At 42.2% G+C, this 25,115-nt stretch overlaps 1 protein-coding gene across 1 annotated transcript in view; it reads left to right on the forward strand.

Moving 5' to 3' along the window:
• Window positions 1-25,115, forward strand: part of vwc2l (von Willebrand factor C domain containing 2 like) — a 49,347-nt gene that overhangs the window by 14,321 nt on the left and 9,911 nt on the right. The window contains exon 2 of the mRNA XM_066641335.1: window positions 15,459-15,588. Within this exon, the coding sequence (XP_066497432.1) occupies window positions 15,459-15,588 (130 nt within the window). The remainder of the gene's footprint in view (window positions 1-15,458; window positions 15,589-25,115) is intronic.

The raw sequence follows: 25,115 nt of genomic DNA on the forward strand, positions 1-25,115 counted from the left end.
GGCATGGCGCTCTCTCTCTGCAGAAGCCTGTGTTTACATGGCACGGCAGGCAGATCAGAGCCCCGCAGAGATGTGACTCTTCCAGGCCCACGGAGGACTCTCCACTGAGGACAAGAGAAGACTGCGGCCTTCTGATGTGTTAGTAATTACTGCAGATTACCGCAGCAGAGAGAAAACCGCAACATAAAAAACTCTAAATGCAACATCAGCGTGTCACCTCCCAGCCAATGTGCCTCTCCGATAGTTCTATGTGTGAGGGATGGGATTCAGTGTAATGGAATATACAATATCAATATTACAACCATGAATGTAGTTTGCTCAATGTACCTTATAATAAGACTTATGTAAAGGAGCCGGAGAGAGAGTGATGCTGTAGAAAAGCTCATTTGGGTTCCTAAAGAATCTCTCAGAGAATGCTCCTATAAAGTACTACAGCATCATTTTTCATTCAATTCTTTGTCTATATTCAGCTACTATTCCCTATATTCAGAAAAACAGGACACCTGTGGATTCAAAACACAGATTATTCCACTGCTGAAAAGCTTAAATCACTCATAAATCTGTTGAATATACATATACAAAATGATAGAATAATGCTGCAGTTATGCATCTTTATAAGACGTTTTGAGTGTTGATATGCTCAATATGGTAAAATACGTCATAAGAGTTTTACTTATACATAAAAAGATATGCACCCCTTATTAATTCTTGATACGTTATTCATTCATTTATTATCTGTAACTGCTTATCCAATTCAGGGTGGGTCTAGAGCCTACTTGGAATCATTGGGCGCAAGGCGGGAATACACCCTGGAGGGGGCGCCAGTCCTTTACAGGGCCACACAGACACACACTCACACCTACGGACACTTTTGAGTCTTCAATCCACCTACCAATGTGTGTTTTTGGACTGTGGGAGGAAACCGGAGCACCCGGAAGAAACCCACGCAGACACAGGGAGAACACACCACACTCCTCACAGACAGAAACCCACACAGACACAGGGAGAACACACCACACTCCTCACAGACAGTCACCCGGAGGAAACCCACACAGACACAGGGAGAACACACCACACTCCTCACAGACAGTCACCCGGAGGAAACCCACGCAGACACAGGGAGAACACACCACACTCCTCACAGACAGTCACCCGGAGGAAACCCACACAGACACAGGGAGATCACACCACACTCCTCACAGACAGTCACCCGGAGGAAACCCACACAGACACAGAGAGAACACACCACACTCCTCACAGACAGTCACCTGGAGCGGGAATCGAACCCACAACCTCCAGGCCCCTGGAGCTGTGTGACTGCGTCACCTACCTGCTGCGCCACCGTGCCACCCTTGATACATTATTATTATAATAATAATCATATCAATACAGGTATTTTATATTGACCCCAATTCTATAACACCAAAAACATTTCCTATTTTACACAAGAAACATTATAGCAGAATGACGTTTAGGGCCCTCTTGAGCCTAAGACACGTACTCCCTCCCATCCGGAGATGCATATCACAGTGGGTGTAGATTTTGGCCTAAACCACTAGTGCCTGGGAGCACTTCCAGTGTGAGTGCCCCTCCAATGCAGCATTTCTTACCTTTAATATTGTTGTGTTCTCATGTGTGTAATTCTGTTCTCAGGATTGAATTTGTGTTGCACTCTACCTTAATGCTGTTGTATTCTCAGCTTTCTTTGCTTTGTGAATGTTGTCGTGAGATGACTCTTAAAATCAAGAAAAACTGCTGCTTCAAATATACGTCTAGTACGCCTTGTATATTAGTGGTAATGGTAATCATATCAGATATTAAAATGCAGCAATCTGAAATATATTTATGTACTCAGTCCAGGGTGTGTGATCATGGATTAGGGAAACAGGTTAAGATGAAGAACTGGTGTCTTTGAGAGCAGTGCTGAAGCCAGTTTATTCTCTTTGAGAAGTGCCCGGTCCAGAGGGGAGCTCTATTGGTGTTTTGGCCTGAGATCCTGCCCTCTGTCCAATCACATTACAGTCCAAACCCCCCAGGCTGCTACACACAAAGGGAAACAATTAGCTGAGCATAGCCTTTTATTTTAGGTGGAATGGATTATTCAAGTAAAAAACCAGCGAATGGTGCCAATAAGATTTGTATACTGATCCGTTTAAGGTGGAATGTCTGAATACCATTAAGGTGGAATGTCTGAATACATAAATTGTGACTATGAAGCAAAGATCTGCCTCCTAAAATTGCATTTACGGGCGAAGGGAAAGACAATACTAACACCAGCCGTGCCTTGCCCATGGATTTAGACAATAAAGCCTTGTAAATGCAGGGAAAATAGCTGTGAGTTTAGAGACAATGTATATTGTGTGACTTTACGTAAGTACATCTAAATGTTTCCCTGACATACATTTCCTGCACACGTAGCAGTTATTAGATATTAACTCTCAAACCTTCCTTTTTATTTGCATGCATTTATTGAAAACTTCAAGGAACCAAATGTGGTTCTTCTATATAGTGGGTGTGTAATGTACCAGTGTAACTCCATCAGTGTAGGGGATGAGTGCAGGGTTGTAGCTGGTAGGCATTAGGGCTGTTTGTGGGTTGGTGGTTCCTTTTCTGTTGTGTGTTATGTTGTTTAAGTACTGTGCCACTCACCCTCGGTAGGTGTTTCACCTACAGGGTTCCCAAGCAGCCGAGGAAGGGACCCACTCGAGCGCGGCAGTCCTAGCCCCCGCCCCTGCCCTTGTCCAGCTGCCAGCACGCATCCGGAGATTTAGGGTGAGTTCAGATCCCAGGCAGCCGGTCTAGGGCTGGGATGTGAGCTCCAAACGATCCCGTCCACGCTCCTGGGATCAGGAAGGGGAATGCTGGAGGGAGAGGGTGAGAGAGAACCAAGAGGCCATGCACAGACTTGTAGCCTACAGTTAGATTATAGTGAATATACAATTATTATTATTATTATTAGCATTATTAAGAATAATAAATCATTAAAATGGTACATTCATAATTATTCTTCCATTTTTATTTGGGCATTTTCATGATTATGCATATTACATTTTCTTATATACATATTTTGACACATTGACCACTCATTCACATGTTAAAGCCTAAGACTAGGATTTATTGGCTCAGTTGGGTTGGCTTTCTATTACCATCTCTTATGTTAATGGGTCGGTTTTGACACGTGTCTTCAATCAGCCATAAGATCCTCTAAAAACAATTAATTATCAACCAATTCGTTTCTTCCCTCTTGTTGACCTTGTTATTGTTCCTCATCCATGAAAGGATTGGTTTTAATTGTTCATTGTTGCCGACTGTAAACTGGAGATGTACACGATACAAAACACCAACTCTAAACTGACTGGGCCTTACATGTCTGGACATGTCTGTCTTTCCTTGTTTTGTGAAACAGACAAAGATAGAAGCCCCTAACTGAAGCTCGAGTGGTTGTAGGAGGAGCCAGCTGTAGGCTGTTGGTGTACAGTGTGTTTATGAGTCCAGATTTGGCATTTGTTTTTGTTTTTTGATTTAAAATGATACCTAGGTCGAAATTGAGCCTAACAACAGAAAAGCCACAAATTTAATAAGAACATGTTATAATTTAGTAAAAAAAAGTTATTATTTTGTTTAAATAGAAGTTCCTGACAATGTCAAAAATTCTTGATGCAATAAACACATTTATGGAGCACTTGTATGCATTTAAAACCTAAACATGGGTTGGTCAAGACCCTAAAACAAGAGGAAGGTTAATACCTGAATGGAAAACAGACCACTAAAGCCAATCCCCCATTTCCCTTAACTTCACCTTTAGGACCAGGTTCCCTGACACTACCCTAGTTCTAGACTAAATAGAATGTCTAATGGATATTTACTTCTGAAAGTGCAATGCAAAACCAATTTAGTTCCAAAAAACAGCTGGAATTATACTTTGGAGCGACAGAGCCCTGGTCTACATAATTCTAACATGGATAGTCTGACACACACACCCACACACAGCCCTAACAGTCCTCCACATCTCTCATTCAAACATGCACATGTCCACACAGTACTCCCATATCATCCTCGTTTGTCCAAAACCACTCACCTAACAGGTCTCTGCATTTTTCTCACATTTAAATCTATCATTTGTGCTTGTCCACACACACATCCACCCACACCTAAAGTCCTCCACCTTTCTCTCACTTAAACTCGCACACAGGTTCCACACAGTACTCCATCTTTCACTCTTGCTCGTCCATGCACAAACACACACACACTCCCTCTCTCTTTCTCTATGTCTCTCTCACCCACATGTCACATTGTGTTTGAGAGCACAGTCACTAATTACTGCTCAGACACCTACAAGAGAAACGACTATAAAAAGTACCTGAAATTAATCGCTCAAAATGATGTTCCAATCCACTTGCCCGAAGAAATGCACTGTTTTAATTGAACAGGCTGCACTGATGAACACCAAACAAGTAGGCCACACAAAACTGGAGCTAAAAACTGGTTTGCACCAGTTGAATCCCCAGACACCTTAATATTAGGCTAAATACGCATCAGAGTCTAAACTAAGCCATTACCGCTTTATTTGATATTTAAAAATGTAACCTTACCTTGTGGCTTTACTCTCTTTAATCTCCCATCACCCTCTACATGCTGTATTTCCAGGTTGTTGCTTCTGATTAAGTTAATGCCAGCTTGCTGCCCCCACCCTCCCTCTCGACTTTTCTTCTTCCTTCTCTGACATTCTCAAGGCCTTTGCACCCACACTGTTATTTATTCAGATAAACACTTTTGTGCATGTGTACAGCAAGAGAAATCACATTTAAAAAAGGAGAATTCAACATTTTTTCGTGCTCTGTTTGTCTTTCACAAACTTTCTCAAGCAGCTTGAACTCACTCGACCCGTCACTGTTGTCTCTTGGCTTGCCGTCAACCAAGCTGACAGACTGGCTGTGTCCCAGCAACCAGAACTTTGTTACAACCATCGGAAGCCATTTGTTTGTCCTCTGCTTTACCATGGTGGGTGTTAGCATCTCAAAAGAGCTCCTCATATGAGACTTAAAATGAAAGCTCTCCAAATTCCAGCTGCTGACTGAAGCATGTGAATATATTTTGTGAGAATTTATCTTTTGTGTTTACAGTAAAAGAAAACCAAAAAAGTACACTGTGTCGTACCAGAAATATTAATTTCCATGTCATTTCCTGTCATCACATTTGCTGTGTACAGGCCTTCAATCTCCCACATGACCCTCAAGTCACCCACATGCCTGAAACTACTTTCCCCATAATGCTTTGTACCTTATTAACCCTGTACCCAGTAAATATAAGGTGTGCACAGCATGAATATTCATAGAGCAAAATCGATCACTACACAAACATACACAGCCTCGCTTTATGGCAGCACTTGTAAATCTAATCCATGTTTAAGCCTTTGCTGCTGGAGTGGCAGCGTGCCATCTCCCTGCTGCTGCAGCTAGAGTCCGCACTGACAACATCTGGCGCTGTGGAAGGCTTTGACAAATGCATTGGAGTGTCCACAGTAGCAGTCATCTTTGATGCTCCATCCCCACCACCAATCCCTCTTACGTTCTTTGGCCGGCAGCAGCTCAAAGGAAAGAGCGCATATCAATTAGAGTGCAGTCCCTCAGCCGTGCCTCCCTGTTGTTCTTTCATTTAGCAGAGATGAAAAAGGGAGAAGAAGTGGATGAAGACAGAAAGAGATTGCAAATTAACTTGCCGTCTTTGAGCTCTGAACAGCAGAACATTGCAGAGGTGGAGTGAATACTGCTACTTCAGTAGTAACCCACTTCATTACTAGTCAGTACACTACGTGTGTGGTTACAGATGTTAGTAGACACCTGGTCATCTGTCATTTCATGAGTTACAGCTTCTACTCTTCTTGACAGCTTTATTGTAGATGTTGGAGCATTGCTGTGAGGATTTGATTGCAGGGATGCTGATGCTGATTGACTTAGTTCTAAACCACAAAAAGCACTCTCGATTTATCCCAATGCTATTCATGGGCCTGTTTACACCTGGTATTTATTTACCTTTTTAATGATCAGCTTTTATTCTGATTTGGCATGAAAAGCTAGGTGTAAACTCCTGAAGAAATCGGATCGCTCCAACCACATTCGGTGGTGGTCAGAGACCGCTCTCGTCCACTTTTAACAAAAGTGTGAATAGCATGTTTTTATTTTTTAACCCCTGGAATTCATGGCTGGACATGGACATCTTTTACACAGATTAACTTGAACGTCCATCACATAAATGACATCCCATCCTGTGTGTAACATACCTTCATGGCAACAGTTTTAACAGTAAATGATCACAAATGCTGACCATATACAACAAAGGTCTTCAAAGTCGTCCCTCTGATCTAGGTTCCAGGCTGGGAGTTCAAAATGGCTGACGGTAAGACACTAGATGCAACCGTTAATGCCCCTGACTGGCCAGGTATAGCATGGTATCATACCAGCCCGTCTGTTTAAAATCCCGGCCTGGAACCTGGATCAAAAGATCCAAGGTAATGTTTTTTTATCACTCATGTCCAGTTGTAGCATGCAAGAGACAAGCATGAGCCACATATTCCATCGCCTCATTGTTTTCACTCAGCTTACATGGCAACAATCTGATCAGTCTGATCCTGAGCTCAGGGTGTTTTCTGAAGTATATGTTTTATTCTTTATTTGAACTAAATTCATTCTCACTTTTGGCTTTAGTTAAACAAGTTAATTCTGCTTATTTGAGAATGTAAGCTGTAGAGCAGACTGCATCTCAAATCTCGCTCTCCACCCAGTGTAGTGTACGTCATCAGACAACAGTCTCTGCAATCAAAATAGTGCACTGTTTGTTGGATAACAAAACCATCTATAATTTGAATACAAGCTCACATTTCCCTGACTAAAATTTAACGAAACTTGGTGAAGTAATGGTAGTCTTAGTTTTATAATTCATAAAGTGCACTATACAGGGAGTAGGGAGCTGGATGTGAATGTTTTGGAGCATTTCTATTGGTCCATTCATCATGAAATTTTCACACGATGTGAAGGACAGCTGCTGTGTTCAAAGGATGTAGTAAACTAAACAAAATTGGAGATACATGTTTGTAAATTGGACAGCAACAATATGCTGAGACATTTCCAGGATCCAGCATTTTCACTGCCTGAGATTTAAGATATATACAAATACTATATATACATATAGTTCACTATAGCATACAAGAAATACTTACAGCCAGTTAGAGGAAGTAAAATGGAAATGTAATGTGTTGGTGCCCTGTGTTCATAAGAAGGTAGATTCGGTTCTGATCTGTTTAGACAGAAGATGTATTTCAATTGCAAGTGTAAACAGAAACTAGTCAATGTATTTCCAGATACAAACACAGTCCCAAGCCCATTGCTCAACTTCCATGTGTTGGAGGGTTTTATACTCCTCTAGTCCTTACCTGTCATTGCGCATGGTGCCCTTTGGCCCTCGAGTCCCATTTCATTCCATGCTTTTCTTTCAAAGCCGTGTGGGTGCACCTTCCTCTCAAATCCTCAAGGTAACGTAACATTGGACCGATTTAATTATACTTAAAAAACGAATGTGTAATTTGTTACCTTCCTCCTCCTCAAGCTGGCTGTCTTCACCCACACTAAAATATCTCAGCAGGGTCGGGTAAAAGTGCTCACCTGCTAGACAGAGAAGCTCCAGTTTATGGAATTGGTTTTCACATAAAGGATTAGAGGGGAGCGACCCATCACCCTGCCGTGTCCTGGCAGAATCCGAGTCATTCTGCATTATTGAGTCCATTCTGAGTGCAGCACATCTGAGCCAAGTAATCAAGGCTTTGATGATTACTGGACAAATTGGATCGAGAGAGGCCCAAATGAAAATGAATTACGAGGGACGTCTGCAGGCTGTTTTCCTCTGGATTTTAAAAGGGAGCCTGTATGACTTATTGCACAAGTTCCTGTAATTCTACATTGCCATTTAACCAACGATTTACTGATGCCTTTTGATTTCAGGAGGTACTGTAAATCTGACTATAACTTTTGAGTGAGCTGTATGTCGAGAAAAAACATAGGCCACACAGATACAGTCCAGCTTCCTAAAGTGACAGGGAAAACTGCTCCACATTAATACATAATAGGACATTCCCAGAGGATTTACTGTAAGTTTTGGAACATTTCCTCGAAGATTTGGTGGTGTTCAGCTACATGAATATTAATGAGGTCAGGTGCTGATGTGAGATCATTCGTTCTGGATTCTCAAGTTCAGGGCCAGGCATTAGAAGGATTTCCATCACTGGAGGGGATTTATTGGGCATTGGGCATGGTGGCTCAGGGTCAGCTGCTCCAGAAAGTATCCTAATTCACGTTGTTTTTAATGGAGATTATACAAGCTGTGTGTGCTCAGTGGGTGCACATTTATACAGCTGAATCTACTAATTATCAGGAATGTCTGCAAACTTGGACATTTGGGCATATGGTGTATGTAAATGTGAAACTTCAATCAGTGAGAGGATGTCTGACTATCAAGGTCTTTCTTACTGCACAGACTCTGTTGGTGCTAAGCAACCGTGTGACAAGATCACTGCTCGGCAAAACACTGCAGCCCTGGCTTGTGTCTAAACCTGAATCACAGCGAGAGAAGGAGCTCTAAAGCCTGCCAGGGAGAGGAGAGCAGGTTCAACTGTAAAAATCACAGAAACTGTCTTCTACATCTAATCACAATAATGTTTATGCAATGACTATGCTGGTACATTACAGCTCAACCATTAGTAATGTTCAAATTATGCCAACATCATGCTCTTTTCCATCTACACGCCTTGCTGAATGATGGAACAGGACATTGATGAATGGCGGTTTAACAGTGTGGTCATAGTCAATGTTCACTTTCCCAGATTAATGTGTCACAAAAGGTGACATTTTTACAGCCGTGGACACACAAATCAGACCTTTTCAGGTCTGTACCACTTTCATATGTAGTAGTAAACTGGCTACATAGCCCGTGTGTCACCAGGCGACCATTGAGCCTGTTGTTCATGGCTGTGGGTGTATCAATCTCAATACCTATTGAAAAATCTAATCTGAAACAGCCGATACAAATTTAAACCTGCATCAATGATAGGTCCTTTGTAAGCTACAGTCAACCAACCAGAGGACAGTCTGCAGTGTTTATGTTGTTAAGCGCATGACTGTACTTTAATCACTGGACTCATTATGAAGTGTAGGTGTTGTGATATGTGATATATCAGGGGCCTTGGTTAAACACCACTTTTGTTAAACCCTGTGACAACATTTATCGAATACAATTAGAATTCATATTCAAGACACTGTTACTAAATTCTGACTTTATACTAGTCACACTGAAAGATGCTATGCTTAGGGATATGCACATGCAGGACTTTTCTAGGGAATAGGTTCATTCACACTAATGATGTAGTAGGTGTACGAATATGTTATAAAGCATTTATGTTACACTTTTGTTATACCGATAAGCTACAAGATTATAAACGTTAGTGGATTTAAAGTGAAGTGAATAATATTAGGGTGGCACGGTGGTGCAGCAGGTAGTCCAGGGTCCTGTGTGTTCTCTCCGTGTCTACGTGGGTTTCCTCCGGATGCTCCGGGTTCCTCCCATGATCTAAAAACACGTTTGTAGTTGAATTGGCGACTCAAAAGTGTCCATAGATGTGAATGTGTGAGTGAGTGTTTGTCACCCTGTGAAGGACTGGCGCCCCCTCCAGGCTGTGTTCCTGCCTTGTGCCCAGTGATTCCAGTTAGGCTCTGAACCCACTGCGGTTACAGACAATGCATGAATCAATGAATGAATGAATGAATTAATAATATTATTCCCTGGCTTAAAAAGCTCCAGTGAAGTAGTGGGATAAATAAGGCAGCAAGCTCACGGTCTGTTCTTAAAGTAACAAAGACTCAAAAGTGACTCTGTAACCAGGTCTAGGATTGATTTGTAATGTACTAAACAGTGCATACTCCCAACACCCAACAAGACCTGTTATGGAGAAACACTGACAAAAACATTATAATTGTCACATACTAGTCCCTGTCTAAGTCACACAGATCCTTCCACTCAGTTTTCCTGCTTCAAACATCAAATTCAAGAACTGATTGCTCCCTCTTTGCCTAACCTATATCCCACCGCTTCACAAGTGCCACTGTAATTAGATCATCAATGTTATTCATTTCATCACTCAGTGGTTTAAACCTCGTGGCTGATTGGTGTACATGCTCACTTTAGAAGCACCAATGTTAAAATATTTTAATTGAACAAAGAAACTTGTAATGTGAACGTAGCCTTAGTAACAGAGATACTGGCTCCTCAAACACATGGCAGCAGATCAACCACAGTCACCCAGGCGACTCCAGTGTCTATTCTCATGTTAATAACATTTTTTGGATTCACTCTAAACCAAAGCATGACAAACACTTGATTACAAGGCTGCCATCCAAACACAAAGCCAGAGGAAAACATCTTTTGGTCACAATTAAACTAATTGCTGACTGCCTGGAAAACAAGATACAATTACACTGCATCCATAGTGGAGTTGACACCAAAGATGCATTCTTTAACAAATTACTTACTGGACTGAGACCATTAGCATTTGAAAACTGAGTATTTTTCAAATAACTCAATCACTGAAACACAAACAGTCATTTGGAGTGTTTTGACCTGAAATGTTATATTGTAGACTTATTTTGTACAGCGATGATGATAGGAATCTGTCACAGTAGCTGCAAACAATACGTAGCAATTTGCTTTAGTTATTCGTTAAATATCTAGTGAATCTAATGTACCTCCTGAGTTTATATTTGAACCAGCCAAAACATTAAAATGACTTAACTGTTGATACTGATATGGCGGTGTTTTGTTAGTGTGTGATGCACTGGTACGAGTGGATCAGACACAGCAATACCGCTGGAGTTTTAAAACCCCTCAGTATCACTGCTGGACTGAGAATGGTCCACCAACCTAAATTTCTAGCCGACAGCAACCTGTGTCCAAAACAAACCGTGCAGTAACAGTAGGGCCTCCTTTTGCGGCCAATACAGCGTCAATTTGTCTTAGGAATGACATACACAAGTCCTGCACAGTGGTCAGAAGGATTTGAAGCCATTCTTCTTGCAGGATAGTGGCCAGGTCTCTACGTGATGCTGGTGGAGGAAAACGTTTCCTGACTCGCTCCTCCAAAACACCCCAAAGTGGCTCAATAATATTTAGATCTGGTGACTGTGCAGGCCATGGGAGATGTTCAACTTCACTTTCATGTTCATCAAACCAATCTTTCACCAGTCTTGCTGTGTGTGTATTGGTGCATTGTCGTCCTGATACACGGCACCGCCTTCAGGACACAATGTTGTGCACATGGTCCTCCAGAATGGTTCGGTAGTCCTTGGCAGTGACGCACAAGTATTGGGCCAAGGGAATGCCATGATATGGCAGCCCAAACCATCACTGATCTACCCCCATGCTTCACTCTGGGCATGCAACAGTCTGGGTGGTATGCTTATTTGGGGTTTCTCCATACCGTAACTCTCCTGGATGTGGGGAAAACAGTAAAAGTGGACTCATCAGAGAACAATACATGTTTCACATTGTCCACAGCCCAAGGTTTGCGCTTCTTGCACCATTGAAACCGACGTTTGGCATTGGCATGAGTGACCAAAGGTTTGGCTACAAACCTGTGATTTGGACAGCCATGGTTTTATGTTTTCTGGATACAATCCGGATCAGCACCCGAACATCCCTTTCAGACAGCTTCCTCATGCGTCCACAGTGAATCCTGTTGGATGTGTTTCATCCTTCTTTGTGGTATGCCAACATTACCCTGGATACCGTGGCTCTTGATACATCACAAAGACTTGCTGTCTTGGTCACAGATGCGCCACCAACGATTTGTCCTCTTTTGAACTCTGGTATGTCACCCATAATGTTGTGTGCATTGCAATATTTTGAGGAAAACTTTGCTCTTACCCTCTGCTAATTAACCCTTCACACTCTGCTCTTACTGGTTCAATGTGAAATTAATAAAGATTGGCCACCAGGCTCTGGTCCAATTTAGCCATGAAACCTCCCACACTAAAATGACAGGGGTTTCAGTTTCATTGTCCAACCCCTGTATATATATATATATATATATATATATATATATATATATATATATATCCAGTTTATATAAACATGTAAACTAGTTATTTTATTTATTCAATGTTTCTTACCCTTACACCTAAAATATATTTAGTTTAGTGTATAAACTAAAAAGTGGGCCAATGTATTCCCAAGAAATATTGAAATAGCACAACTATAGTACTAACTATAACTATAAAATTAATTTTGTGTCCTTTTTTTTAGTTGATAGCTGAATTTTGGGTCCATAGAGGATGATGTGTTTAAAAGTAGCTTAAGTGTCCAAGTGTAGCATCTAGAGATATTAAACTCTATGTTGACAACTTTTCAAAGAACAACACCTTCCACATCAAACCACCAAGAATAACTTTAACAACTTAATGACATTTACATTTTGAAAAACTAGCGGAATGCCGTTTAGTCTCAGTTAAGTGAAACTAAAGATTAAAAAGTTTGAGTGTTACAAAAGCAGTATATTACACAATGTGTCCTTCATCTTTACTCAGTTCTTTTACACACAGACAGACAGAGACAGAGAGAGAGAATGAGACTGCCTCAAGGGAGAAGTAAAGCTTATGTGAATGATCCAGGTTCTGTTTGAGAATCTTCCCGGTTGCAGATAAGGTTCACCTCTTGTCCGAAATGAATGAAGACACCGTCTGCACAGGGAACACTTTCACTGATTTATTATCAGAATTACTGTACCTACTGTCTGCCACTTCATTTCCTTCATTGCATTGCCCTTTGGTGAGTGCTTTACTCTGGTGACCTTTCACAAAATGGAATGTTTAAGCCCTTTCTATTCTTCAGTGAGAGGAGGTCCAAGCATAACATCTGCGTGGAAAGAAAAATAGACATTCTTTTTTTCTGCATAACTCCACCACAACTCGCCGTGGTTTACTTTAGCTTTGCTTTGCCTTTGCTAGAATCCTGGCACAATTAAAGCTGATTTCCATGGGCGCATTTGCAAGCCCTTGTCCCGCCGGACTGCGTGCCCTTATCGACGGTGAACAGAGGATTATTAGCACTCGGCCTTCGCTCTGTGCCAATTACACAGTGTACAGAGATTAAAGGCCACGACCACTGGTGGACCAGCGGCCTGAGCTCTCAGAGCCACAAACCTGGCCCCACTGGCCTCAGCTGCCCTACCCGGCTCGGACCGGTGACCTTCAGACCCCATCCAAACGCTGCCAGGAAACTGCCAGGCCCACTGAGCATAAACACCAAGTGACGCTCTCGGTAATTGGCCCAAATCACATGGCCACAGATGCACACTCAAAGCTGGAAAGGTCATCAGACAAATGTCCAAGCTTTACCTCACAAAAAGAGCAAAAAAACGGCCCTGTTAACACTCGGTATTAACATCGGATCAGCCATGATCTCATCTGATCGTGGTGACCATCCAGTCAACCTAGAAAAAGTCCATGTTTGTCCTCACCAACAGAGCAAGAGTTACCTTGTTCAGGATTTACATCCAACACAAATAAATAGTCCAGTCACAAATGTAGTTATATTCGTCTCCTAAATGAGCATCATCCAGATACAGGACGGATTTTAACGTCAAATTTAAACATGGCCAGTGGCAGCATCCTGTAGAGGTTGTTAATTATTTCCGCACTCCTTCACCCAGTCTTGAGCACGTGCACATCTATAGCCACGCTTCCAAGTATAGAGCAATTCAAGCAGTTACTGTGCCTGTTGATTCAAGCATTCCTTGGCATCACAAGATCATCTCAAGCAATTATCAAAAGCGTACACTGCTGAGGGCTTATGTGTTTGTGTGGAAAGGGAAAAAACTAACACATTTCACATCCAAGTATGGCACACAATACATCAATAAACTGCATGCCCAGTAAACAGCTCTGTCTGCAGCGTTGACAAAAGTTGCAGCTTTCACAATAAAGCCTTGTTTGTATCAGTCATCTGATAAGGAGAGACGTTTTATAACAGAAATAAAAAATGAACAGATGCTGAAACCTAATGAGGATCATGTTTGTCCAAAATTTTTAATAGTGTCCTCGCCAAACACAGTGGCTTTATTCGCAAATTACATGGCCTTGATATTTCAGACAGATAATAAAAAGCTACATGTCTTTAAATATGAATGCATATGAGTGAACAATAACAAGACTATAATTTGATTGATCATAAGGAGTGCACTACTGTGTTATTCACTCTAATATTCAAGGATATACATAAGCATCAATGTCCTTCAACAGCAGATATCACTAGCTTTTCATCTTTGAGCCTATGAGCATGCGTGTATCAAGATCTAGACTGTTGATTGGCTGTCTAGATTACATGCCACAAACATCAGTGCTTTTCTACTCAGGATTAAATAAATATATGTATCTAATTGAAAATTGATCTATACTGAAGTAGCAATTTAAAAACAGATATCAATATAATCATTAATAAATATATAATCAAAATTACTGTCAGATACGCATATTATGGAAGCCTGTTTACGCAATTTAAAATAATAATTTAATAAAAGGCACTTTTGTTTCATAAATGTGAAAGTTGCTATCTCAATATTTTGAGATACTAAGTCAGTTTATTGAGATAGTATCTTATTATATTAAGATACTAAATCAATATATTGAGAAATTGTAAATTTATTGTAAAAAAATGTAATTTTTTGAAATACTTAGTCAATATCTTAAGATAGTATTTTATCTCAATATACTGACTTAGTATTTAAAGATAAATAAATAAATAAATAAATAAATGCAGCATTAGCCTAATATTTGCAAATCAGTGAATCCTAATGTAAAATCTATCAATCAGAAAGTCATCAAATTCAGGGTAAAAAAAGAAAAGGAAAAGAAAACAAAGCACCCAAACCAAACCCATCCTAAATTCTTAAAACACTGCATTTAGAAACTAAGGATGGGGAGTTCAGGCCCAGAAAGTCCGAGATATTGTTTTAAATATCCACTCCACTTGCTGGTTTGTGCTGACCAAAGAAACCCGTTTGGTTGGAACAAATTCCTGGAAAGGAATTTTACCTACTATACCTGAGCAACCATAATTTGTTAGAGGCTACATTTGCACTGTATTTTATAAAGCAGGCTTTTGTGAAACCAACGTTGTGATTATCTCTAACAAACAATGATATTATGCAAATGCACAGTCATAGCAAAAGAGCCATTAAGAGGCATTACTTTACAAATATCTTCATGGCCAAGTATAAAACCCATGGGCAATACTTTCTGCTTTCTTCTTTGATCCAAAGTGTAAACAAGAGTTTGTAGCAACAGCTAATGTAGCTTTGAACCTATTGTGTAAATATCCTCCAACTCTCTCACTCGGTTCTCTTTGTGTTTGTTTTTCTCCAGCCTTCTCCGTGTGAGTGGTGTCGCTGTGAACCCAACAGTGAAGTCCATTGTGTGGTGGCAGACTGTGCGGTTCCAGAGTGCGTTAACCCAGTGTACGAACCAGAACAGTGCTGCCCCATATGTAAAAACGGTAAGGCAAGTTCATTCAAAATGTCTTTTAAGAAATAATATCTTTCTCACTCATACAAACAGCGCAACAGCAAAGACGCAATAACATGTCCCTCAAGACCCCAAGTCATGGTGTGTTCACAGATAGTTGAATCAATTTTGACTGGATACATAGTCAGCTTTAAAAATGATAAAACCAGTGCATGCCATTAGCCCCACTCTATGTATTATGTATCAGCCATGATAGCAATATTGTGTTCCAAACTTTGATGAACTGAACCACATTCAGTGATACTTGAGTGGGATCTCATAGCATGTTAGCGCTATATCCATGATTATGTATTACACAAGTAGCAGAAATTAAAATAAATATCTAATCACCCTAGATGGGTTTAGAGTGAACAGTTTATGGCTAGTCACATTTAATGTAATAAATTATTATATTAAAATAAAAAATAACAGTTCATATCTCCCAAAACAGTTACCCTTCTGCATTTATAACAGTCTAAATGTTCTCCACATGGCAGAGATATTAAAATGCATGGCACTTTTAGGTGCGTCATTACAAGAGAAGGAACAAATGAGCCCACAGCAGCAGGAGCTCACAAAAGCACAATGTAATCAGAGTCATATTTTATTATTTAATGCTATTTTCATTTAATCAGTTAATGCATAAAAACAAGCTAAATATATCACTTTATTTAACCCCACGGAAACAGCAGCATCTGTTTACATAACATACATTCTGCAAAAGAACAGACATATTATTCCGAAATAAGGAAGCAGGGTTACAGAAGGACAGATGAGGGATATGGATTAAGGTTTACTTGACATTTCCATGAGCAGAATCAGTAGATGTTGCACTAATAAGGGTATGAGGGGGTAAATTGTCAATAAAGTATTACCAAGAGCTGCGCTGACCACAGAGTTCTGGAGTGCTGAATGAAAGTGGAAGAGTTCTAGCAGTAGCAGGTCCAGGTACAGGATTGTAGGACACTGTAAACATGGGTCTGTACAGTAACTCAGCACAGTTCAGACAGCAGGAGATCAGTAGTCTCCCTGAAGTAAGGAAGACTTACAGCATCTTACTGCAGTGTGAAGGAAAGATCTCTCACACAAATTGATGGAGACAGGTCTACTGTGTCCCTCATGTGCAGAAGACATTCAGACATAATAAATTAATTAATTAATTAATTTTAAAAAGAAATCAGTTAAATCCCATACAACTCGTGTTTGGCAACAAAAATCAAACACACATTAGGACTCACAGTTCAAAATCGAAGGGCATATATTACGAAAACAATCACACTGAGTGCATTAGCGCATTAATCAGAGGATCTGGAGTTCTTATCAACCCACACACTGGAATAAAACAATGCTGTCAGTATGTTGTGCTCTGCCTAAGTCTGAAAACAAGGAATGAAAATGGTCTTTCTGGTTTTATGCTACCTCTTACGTAGGGTGCAGGCAATTCAGAAAGTCCTGTCTCCTTAGCGGTGTCTCTCCAGTCACACCGCAAGACTCGGGTTTATGTAAGTTGTGAAAGACGAGGTTAAATGAGGCAAAAAAACACGAGTGGAAATATTAATAAATACATAAAAGTACTGATTAAAAATAGCAAAAATAAAAATAAGACATCCAAGTGGGGAGAAAATAAGTGTTTCTGCTCTTCACGCCTCAGTTTTGAAAGTAAACAAAGGTTCATATTCAACAGGTGCTGAACTCAGTTGTTCTGAAGAAGGCTGTTAAGGCAAGGTAAAACAAATTGCTGTGTTGTTTGAACGTTATGAAATTTTGACCAATGGCTTGCCAACATTAACACCCCAAAACCCTGTTCATGTGTGCAAAAAGACAGAGGATGTTCTGTAGGTTCCTCTAGACAACAATGAGCTCAGAACGAAAGTCAAAGCAGACTTTGCTTAGGTCTCTTGTAGCTCAGATATTTCTCCAGAGAACGCAAAAAAAGAGCCCAGGAATCTCATCCATGTTTATTCCAGTACTGTCCCAGACTGGAGATAACATCTCACACACACAATATATATATATATACAGGGGTTGGACAATGAAACTGAAACACCTGGTTTTAGACCACCATAGTTTATTAGTTTGGTGTAGGGCCTCCTTTTGCGGCCAATACAGCGTCAATTCGTCTTGGGAATGACATACACAAGTCCTGCACAGTGGTGAGAGGGATTTTAAGCCATTCTTCTTGCAGGATAGTGGCCAGGTCTCTACGTGATGCTGGTGGAGGAAAACGTTTCCTGACTCGCTCCTCCAAAACACCCCAAAGTGTCTCAATAATATTTAGATCTGGTGACTGTGCAGGCCATGGGGGATGTTCAACTTCACTTTCATGTTCATCAAACCAATCTTTCACCAGTCTCGCTGTGTGTATTGGTGCATTGTCGTCCTGATACACGGCACCGCCTTCAGGACACAATGTTTGAACCATTGGATGCACATGGTCCTCCAGAATGGTTCGGTAGTCCTTGGCAGTGACGCACAAGTATTGGGCCAAGGGAATGCTATGATACGGCAGCCCAAACCATCACTGATCCACCCCCATGCTTCACTCTGGGCATGCAACAGTCTGGTGGTACACTTCTTTGGGGCTTCTCCACAACGTAACTCTCCCGGATGTGGGGAAAACAGTAAAGGTGGACTCATCAGAGAAGTATACATGTTTCACATTGTCCACAGCCCAGATTTGCGCTCCTTGCACCATTGAAACCGACGTTTGGTGCAATGTGCAATTAATGAAGATTGGCCACCAGGCTCTGGTCCAATTTAGCCAGGAAACCTCCCACACTAAAATGACAGGTGTTTCAGTTTCATTGTCCAACCCCTGTGTATATATATTATTATCGCCTTGCGCCCAATGATTCCAGGTAAGCTCTGGACACACCGCGACCCTGAACTGGATAAGGGTTACAGATAATGAATGAATGAATGAATATATATATATTTATGCAGAAGAACTAAAGCCTGGAACTCAAACATTTCTCATCAGCACTAAAGAACCTTCTCTGTTTTGATGCTGTAAATAAGTATTATTATTTTTAATCTGGTCCAGAAATATCTATGTCCCATTTTTGTCTAAAGCTATTCCCCCTGAGGAATTTTAGGAGAATCACCAATAACTCTCCTGAGCTGTCAAGTGGCAGCTTTTGAGCAATCCACTGTTCCTCTGAGAATGTAAACCACTGATCACAAGGCACTGGAAAGAGCAGATGTTGTGAGTTGAGCCTGAACTTAATACATGTTGAATTATGTCAAGAATCATTGCCGCATTGATTGAGGCCATCCGGAATGGGATTAATTAGCCTGGAGGGAGTGCTCTATCTCTGATGTCCTTGTCAGCAAAGCCCAGACCCAAAATTAGTATTATAGGATTCCAATGGCTTTCTACACAGTAAGGGCAGGAGATAGCCCTGAGTCAGCCCAATGCAGAGGACACGCTTACCTCAGCTGAAGCACATTATCTGTGCCCTGGGAATCAGTGGGACAAATCAAAGGGTAACTGCTTATAGACAAAGCAAAGCGTCCTGGCCACTGCGTTAACCAAGCATTACATTACGGATTAGAGACTGGGGGAAAACCAACAGGACACACAGAATGGCAGAACATCGCCCTCAAAAACACTGACATTTTTGTAACTGTAAAACACAATGCTGCCTGTTATATGCTGTAATCATATTCTACCCTCACTCTCCATTCTCTCAGCTCCATTGACCACAGTGGAGGACTTTGTAGTTCAACAATTACAGACTGTACTCCATCTGTTGCTCTGATTACTTTATTTCCTGGCTTTCACACTGCTCTTCAATGCTTAGGACCCCAGTGGACAACCACAGAGCAGCTATGATTGGGGTGGACCATTCTCAGTGCTGTAGTGACTGATGTGGTGGTGGGTGATGTGTTGACATAAGTGGATCAGGCACAGCAGTGCTGCCGAGAATAGTCCCCCACCACAAATATCCAACCTAGAGGACGACCAACATGAACTGTGCAGCAACAGATGAGCTACTGTCTCTGACTTAGCATCTACAAGTGGACAGTGAGTGGAAACCAGTGTTTGAAAACTCCAGCAGCACTGCTGTGTCTCATCCACTTGTACCAGCACAACACACAATAACATCATTACCTCGTCAGTGTCACTGGAGTGCTGAGAATGATCCACCACCCAAATAATACCTCTGGGGTCCTGACCACTGAAGAACAAGGAGAAACGGGGAATATAAAGTATACAGTGCTAGAATTGGATTATAGTCTGTATTTATTAAATTATAAAAAATAAAAAAAATTGCTTGTGTACAGTCAGTGAAACTCTGAATGGACAGTAACAAGGGAGTGGTCTTAATGTTATGGCTGATTGGTGGGTGGGTGTTTGTGTGTGTGTCAATGCGTGAATTATATATAACAGTTTTCAGTTATTTTATATGATTATATTAGTGTTCCTTCATTACGGACGTTTAAAAAGAACATCTTTTGTAATATTTTTCAGTGCTTGTGAATAATAATCTGGGGATCTGAAGTGCTGATCAACCCACAAAACCCAGTCAGTTTCTTAGCCCTGTGATTTGCTCCTTTAATATGTAATGTTAAAACAGTAGAATTGTACCACACTCTCATCTGAGTATTTTCAATCGCTATTTCATAATAAAATAAACAAATATCCCATTCACTAACACAAGAGTAGTGTGTCGCAATCACACAGCTCCAGGGACCTGTAGGTTGTGGGTTCAAGTCCTGCTCCGGGTGACTGTCTGTGAGGAGTGTGGTGTGTTCTCCCTGTGTCTGCGTGGGATTTCTCCGGGTGACTGTCTGTGAGGAGTGTGGTGTGTTCTCCCCGTGTCTGCGTGGGTTTCCTCCGGGTGACTGTCTGTGAGGAGTGTGGTGTGTTCTCCCTGTGTCTGCGTGGGTTTCCTCCGAGTGACTGTCTGTGAGGAGTGTGGTGTGTTCCTTCTGTGTCTGCGTGGGTTTCCTCCGGGTGACTGTCTGTGAGGAGTGTGGTGTGTTCTCTCTGTGTCTGCGTGGGTTTCCTCCGGGTGACTGTCTGTGAGGAGTGTGGTGTGTTCTCTCTGTGTCTGCATGGGTTTCCTCCGGGTGACTGTCTGTGAGGAGTGTGGTGTGTTCTCCCTGTGTCTGCGTGGGTTTCCTCCGGGTGACTGTCTGTGAGGAGTTGGTGTGTTCTCCCTGTGTCCGCGTGGGTTTCCTCCGGGTGACTGTCTGTGAGGAGTTGGTGTGTTCTCCCGGTGTCTGTGTGGGTTTTCTCTGGGTGCTCAGGTTTCCTCCCACAGTCCAAAAACACACGTTGGTAGGTGGATTGGTGACCCAAAAGTGTCTGTAGGAGTGAGAGCGTGAGTGAATGTGTGAGTGTGTGTCACCCTGTAAAGGACTGGTGCTCTCTCCAGTGTGTGTTCCTGCCTTACACCCAGTGAATCAATGAATGAGTGTTTGTGTGTGTGTGTGTGTACACAAATGAAAGAAAAACAATATATTTCATTATAAAGAAAGTGAAAAAGTAAAAAGTTATGGTGGGAATAAATGAATAATATGATGTCACAAACTGAAATGTGTGAAACGTTAATTAGAATAAGAAAACAAGTTAAAATATTACAAACTAATGAAGAAATTGTGGCAATAAAAAAGTTGAATTAAAAGATTTAGTTGTAAAAAGTGGGATTTGGTTACATCTTTACAGCAATATCACAGCAGGGTCTTATTCAGACAGAGCAGAAAAACTCTGTCTCACCTCACTTTTCATTGTTTGTGCATCCGTTTCTGAGAGGAGAGATGAAAGGTGAGAGACGCGAGGATGTTCCGTAAGCAAAAAGCAGAAAGTGCTTTAACAAAGGAAAAATCAAAATGCATTTCATGAGAATACCAATTATGTTTAGCATTTTCTATGGAATCTGGGACATAAGTCTAAGGAGGGGGTTGAGTAGACCACAACACTTTACTTTCTGAGCTTCCGTGCCGGCTTTTTTCCCGCCCTCTTTTTTCTCTAAAGAAATGCTGTTACTGCTCTGATGGCCTCAAGAAATGAGTCTTGAAAATAGACATGTGGAGAATGTTCGCATTCTGTCTTCTAATTGTGCTTTGAGATCTATCAGATTTTTGGCCTTGAGCGCACAGTGACCTACATACCCCCAGTTCCCCATCACAATCAGATAGGAGTGGTGTGAGGAAGGTTTATAAAGTAAACTAGACCTTGTTGGCTTTCTTGAGCCACACACACACTCACACACACTCACACACACAGCCTGGAGCTACATGAGGGAGCTAATGCGGGTGGACAGGACACAGTGACACGCTCTCGGTGGTGGCATTTCAGGAGGCTACAGCAGAGACAGAGCCTCAGGGAACCAGAGTCTCCAGCCTGTGCTCAGATCCTCATAATAGAGTGGGACAAAGAGTATTTCAGGCTCAAGTATGATGTCCCTCTATTGCATTCCATTGATGCAATGAAGGCTTCATAAACTATTCTCTAATCCCCAACACATTTCAATGAGTATCACATCATCAAGCAACAGTGGGAAGAAAACTTCATAAATAAACACGGGCAACGATGACAACAAAAGCTGGTGGGCAATGTCCTTCCAATGCTAGCAGCAAGCCTGAAAACAGCACAGAAGAGACTTAAAGTGACTCAAAGACTGGGAAGTGTGGTGGTCTGTAAGTGCAAAACACACGTACACAAACGGAAGCAGTGTTTCTGCAGGGGGTGGCACTTACAAGCCACATAGAAATTACTACAGAATTAAAGCATGCAGAAACTAAGCGCATACCTGACGAGCTTCATCATTCCTCTATGAGGCCGTGACCCGGAACTTGGGGTCATCCACAGTGAGCAAAAACCCAAAATGATAACAAGAGTTGCAGCTGATCTTGCTTTTTATGTTAGGATCTACATCCACAGCAGGACAGCCTCCTTGGCCAATAATATGCAACTAGCAAAGTGATTTTTTTTTTCTTCAAATTTAAAAAAGAAAACTAATTAGTTCCACATTATTCCATGAATCCACCCCCCGCTCTCTGCCCCCAAAATCTGTCATTTGATTAGGATACAAGTCCATAATTGCTCATGAAATAATTTGGTTAAACGATTTGCATCTAAATGTTATTTTCTATTAATTACGTGCCAAGAGCCCTGTCCAGGAAACATGAGTATCTCCAAAACAGAAGGTTTACAGGAGAAGGCAGAAATGGCCTTTAATTATAATTATAATGTAAGTATTAGGGCATACAAATCTACTCATTTTTAAAGCATTTTCTTGTGTAACATAATTCGAATTCCAAATTTATACATCCTCCCACTCTTATTGTGTGGTAACTGCTGTGTATTATAATAAGTCACAACTGTCATTTTATTTAACAAGAAAACTAAACTTTAAGTAGTTTAAATGGCAAGCAAGAACAGTTTATTGGTCACTGCATTCATTATGAGTTCCGTCAAAGAAAAGATGCTGCAAAAGCATGTGCAACGATTTGTGCTGTTCTTGAGGATAATATTTTTTCAAAAGTACAAGTGAGTTTTAGTTTAGATGATTTAAAGATGGTGATTTTGATGTTTGCATTGTGAAAACAGTGTATTAACTCTTTACTTTTCCCCCTTTAATAACCATAAAATACACAGCTCCAGTGACCTGGTGGTTGTGGGTTGTCTGTGAGGAGTGTGGTGTGTTCTCTCTGGGCCTGCGTGGGTTTCCTCCGGGTGACTGTCTGTGAGGAGTATGGTGTGTTCTCTCTGTGTCTGCGTGGGTTTCCTCCGGGTGACTGTCTGTGAGGAGTGTGGTGTGTTCTCCCTGTGTCTGCACGGGTTTCCTCCGGGTGACTGTCTGTGAGGAGTATGGTGTGTTCTCTCTGGGCCTGCGTGGGTTTCCTCCGGGTGACTGTCTGTGAGGAGTATGGTGTGTTCTCTCTGGGCCTGCGTGGGTTTCCTCTGGGTGACTGTCTGTGAGGAGTGAGGTGTGTTCTCTCTGGGCGTGCGTGGGTTTCCTCTGGGTGACTGTCTGTGAGGAGTGAGGTGTGCTTTCCCTGTGTCTGCGTGGGTTTCCTCCGGGTGACTGTCTGTGAGGAGTGTGGTGTGTTCTCCCTGTGTCTGCGTGGGTTTCCTCCGGGTGACTGTCTGTGAGGAGTGTGGTGTGTTCTCTATGGGTCTGCGTGGGTTTACTCCGGGTGACTGTCTGTGAGGAATGTGGTGTGTTCTCCCTGGGTCTGCGTGGGTTTACTCCGGGTGACTGTCTGTGAGGAGTGTGGTGTGTTCTCTCTGTGTCTGCGTGGGTTTACTCCGGGTGACTGTCTGTGAGGAGTGTGGTGTGTTCTCTCTGAGTCTGCGTGGGTTTACTCCGGGTGACTGTCTGTGAGGAGTGTGGTGTGTTCTCCCTGTGTCTGCGTGGGTTTCCTCTGGGTGATTGTCTGTGAGGAGTGTGGTGTGTTCTCCCTGTGTCTGCGTGGGTTTCCTCCGGGTGACTGTCTGTGAGGTATGTGGTGTGTTCTCCCTGTGTCTGCGTCGGTTTCCTCCGGGTGACTGTCTGTGAGGAGTGTGGTGTGTTCTCCCTGTGTCTGCGTGGGTTTCCTCTGGGTGACTGTCTGTGAGGAGTGTGGTGTGTTCTCCCTGTGTCTGCGTGGGTTTCCTCCGGGTGACTGTCTGTGAGGTATGTGGTGTGTTCTCCCTGTGTCTGCGTCGGTTTCCTCCGGGTGACTGTCTGTGAGGAGTGTGGTGTGTTCTCTCTGTGTCTGCGTGGGTTTCCTTCGTGTCACTGTCTGTGAGGAGTGTGGTGTGTTCTCCCTGTGTCTGCGTGGGTTTCCTCCGGGTGACTGTCTGTGAGGTATGTGGTGTGTTCTCCCTGTGTCTGCGTCGGTTTCCTCCGGGTGACTGTCTGTGAGGAGTGTGGTGTGTTCTCCCTGTGTCTGCGTGGGTTTCCTCTGGGTGACTGTCTGTGAGGAGTGTGGTGTGTTCTCCCTGTGTCTGCGTGGGTTTTCTTCCGGGTGACTGTCTGTGAGGTATGTGGTGTGTTCTCCCTGTGTCTGTGTGGGTTTCCTCCGGGTGACTGTCTGTGAGGAGTGTGGTGTGTTCTCCCTGTGTCTGCGTGGGTTTCCTCCGGGTGACTGTCTGTGAGGAGTGTGGTGTGTTCTCCCTGTGTCTGCACGGGTTTCCTCCGGGTGACTGTCTGTGAGGAGTGTGGTGTGTTCTCTCTGTGCCTGCGTGGGTTTCCTCCGGGTGACTGTCTGTGAGGAGTGTGGTGTGTTCTCCCTGTGTCTGTGTGGGTTTCCTCCCACAGCCTAAAAAAAAAAAAAAAAACGTCTGTAGGTGGATTGGCTACTCAAGAGTGACCATGGGTGTGAGTTTGTGTCACCATGTGAAGGACGGGTGCCCCCTCTGGTTTGTGTTCCCACGTTGCGCCCAGTGATTCCGGGTAGGATCCGGACCCACTGCGACCCTGAACTGTATAAGCGCTTACAGACAATGAATGAATGAATGAATGAATTACCATAAAATGACAAGAGCAGGACAATGTTTGAATAATAATTGTGTTTACACTT

This window comes from Hoplias malabaricus, chromosome 12 (assembly GCF_029633855.1).
Source record: "Hoplias malabaricus isolate fHopMal1 chromosome 12, fHopMal1.hap1, whole genome shotgun sequence".
NCBI lineage: Eukaryota > Metazoa > Chordata > Actinopteri > Characiformes > Erythrinidae > Hoplias > Hoplias malabaricus.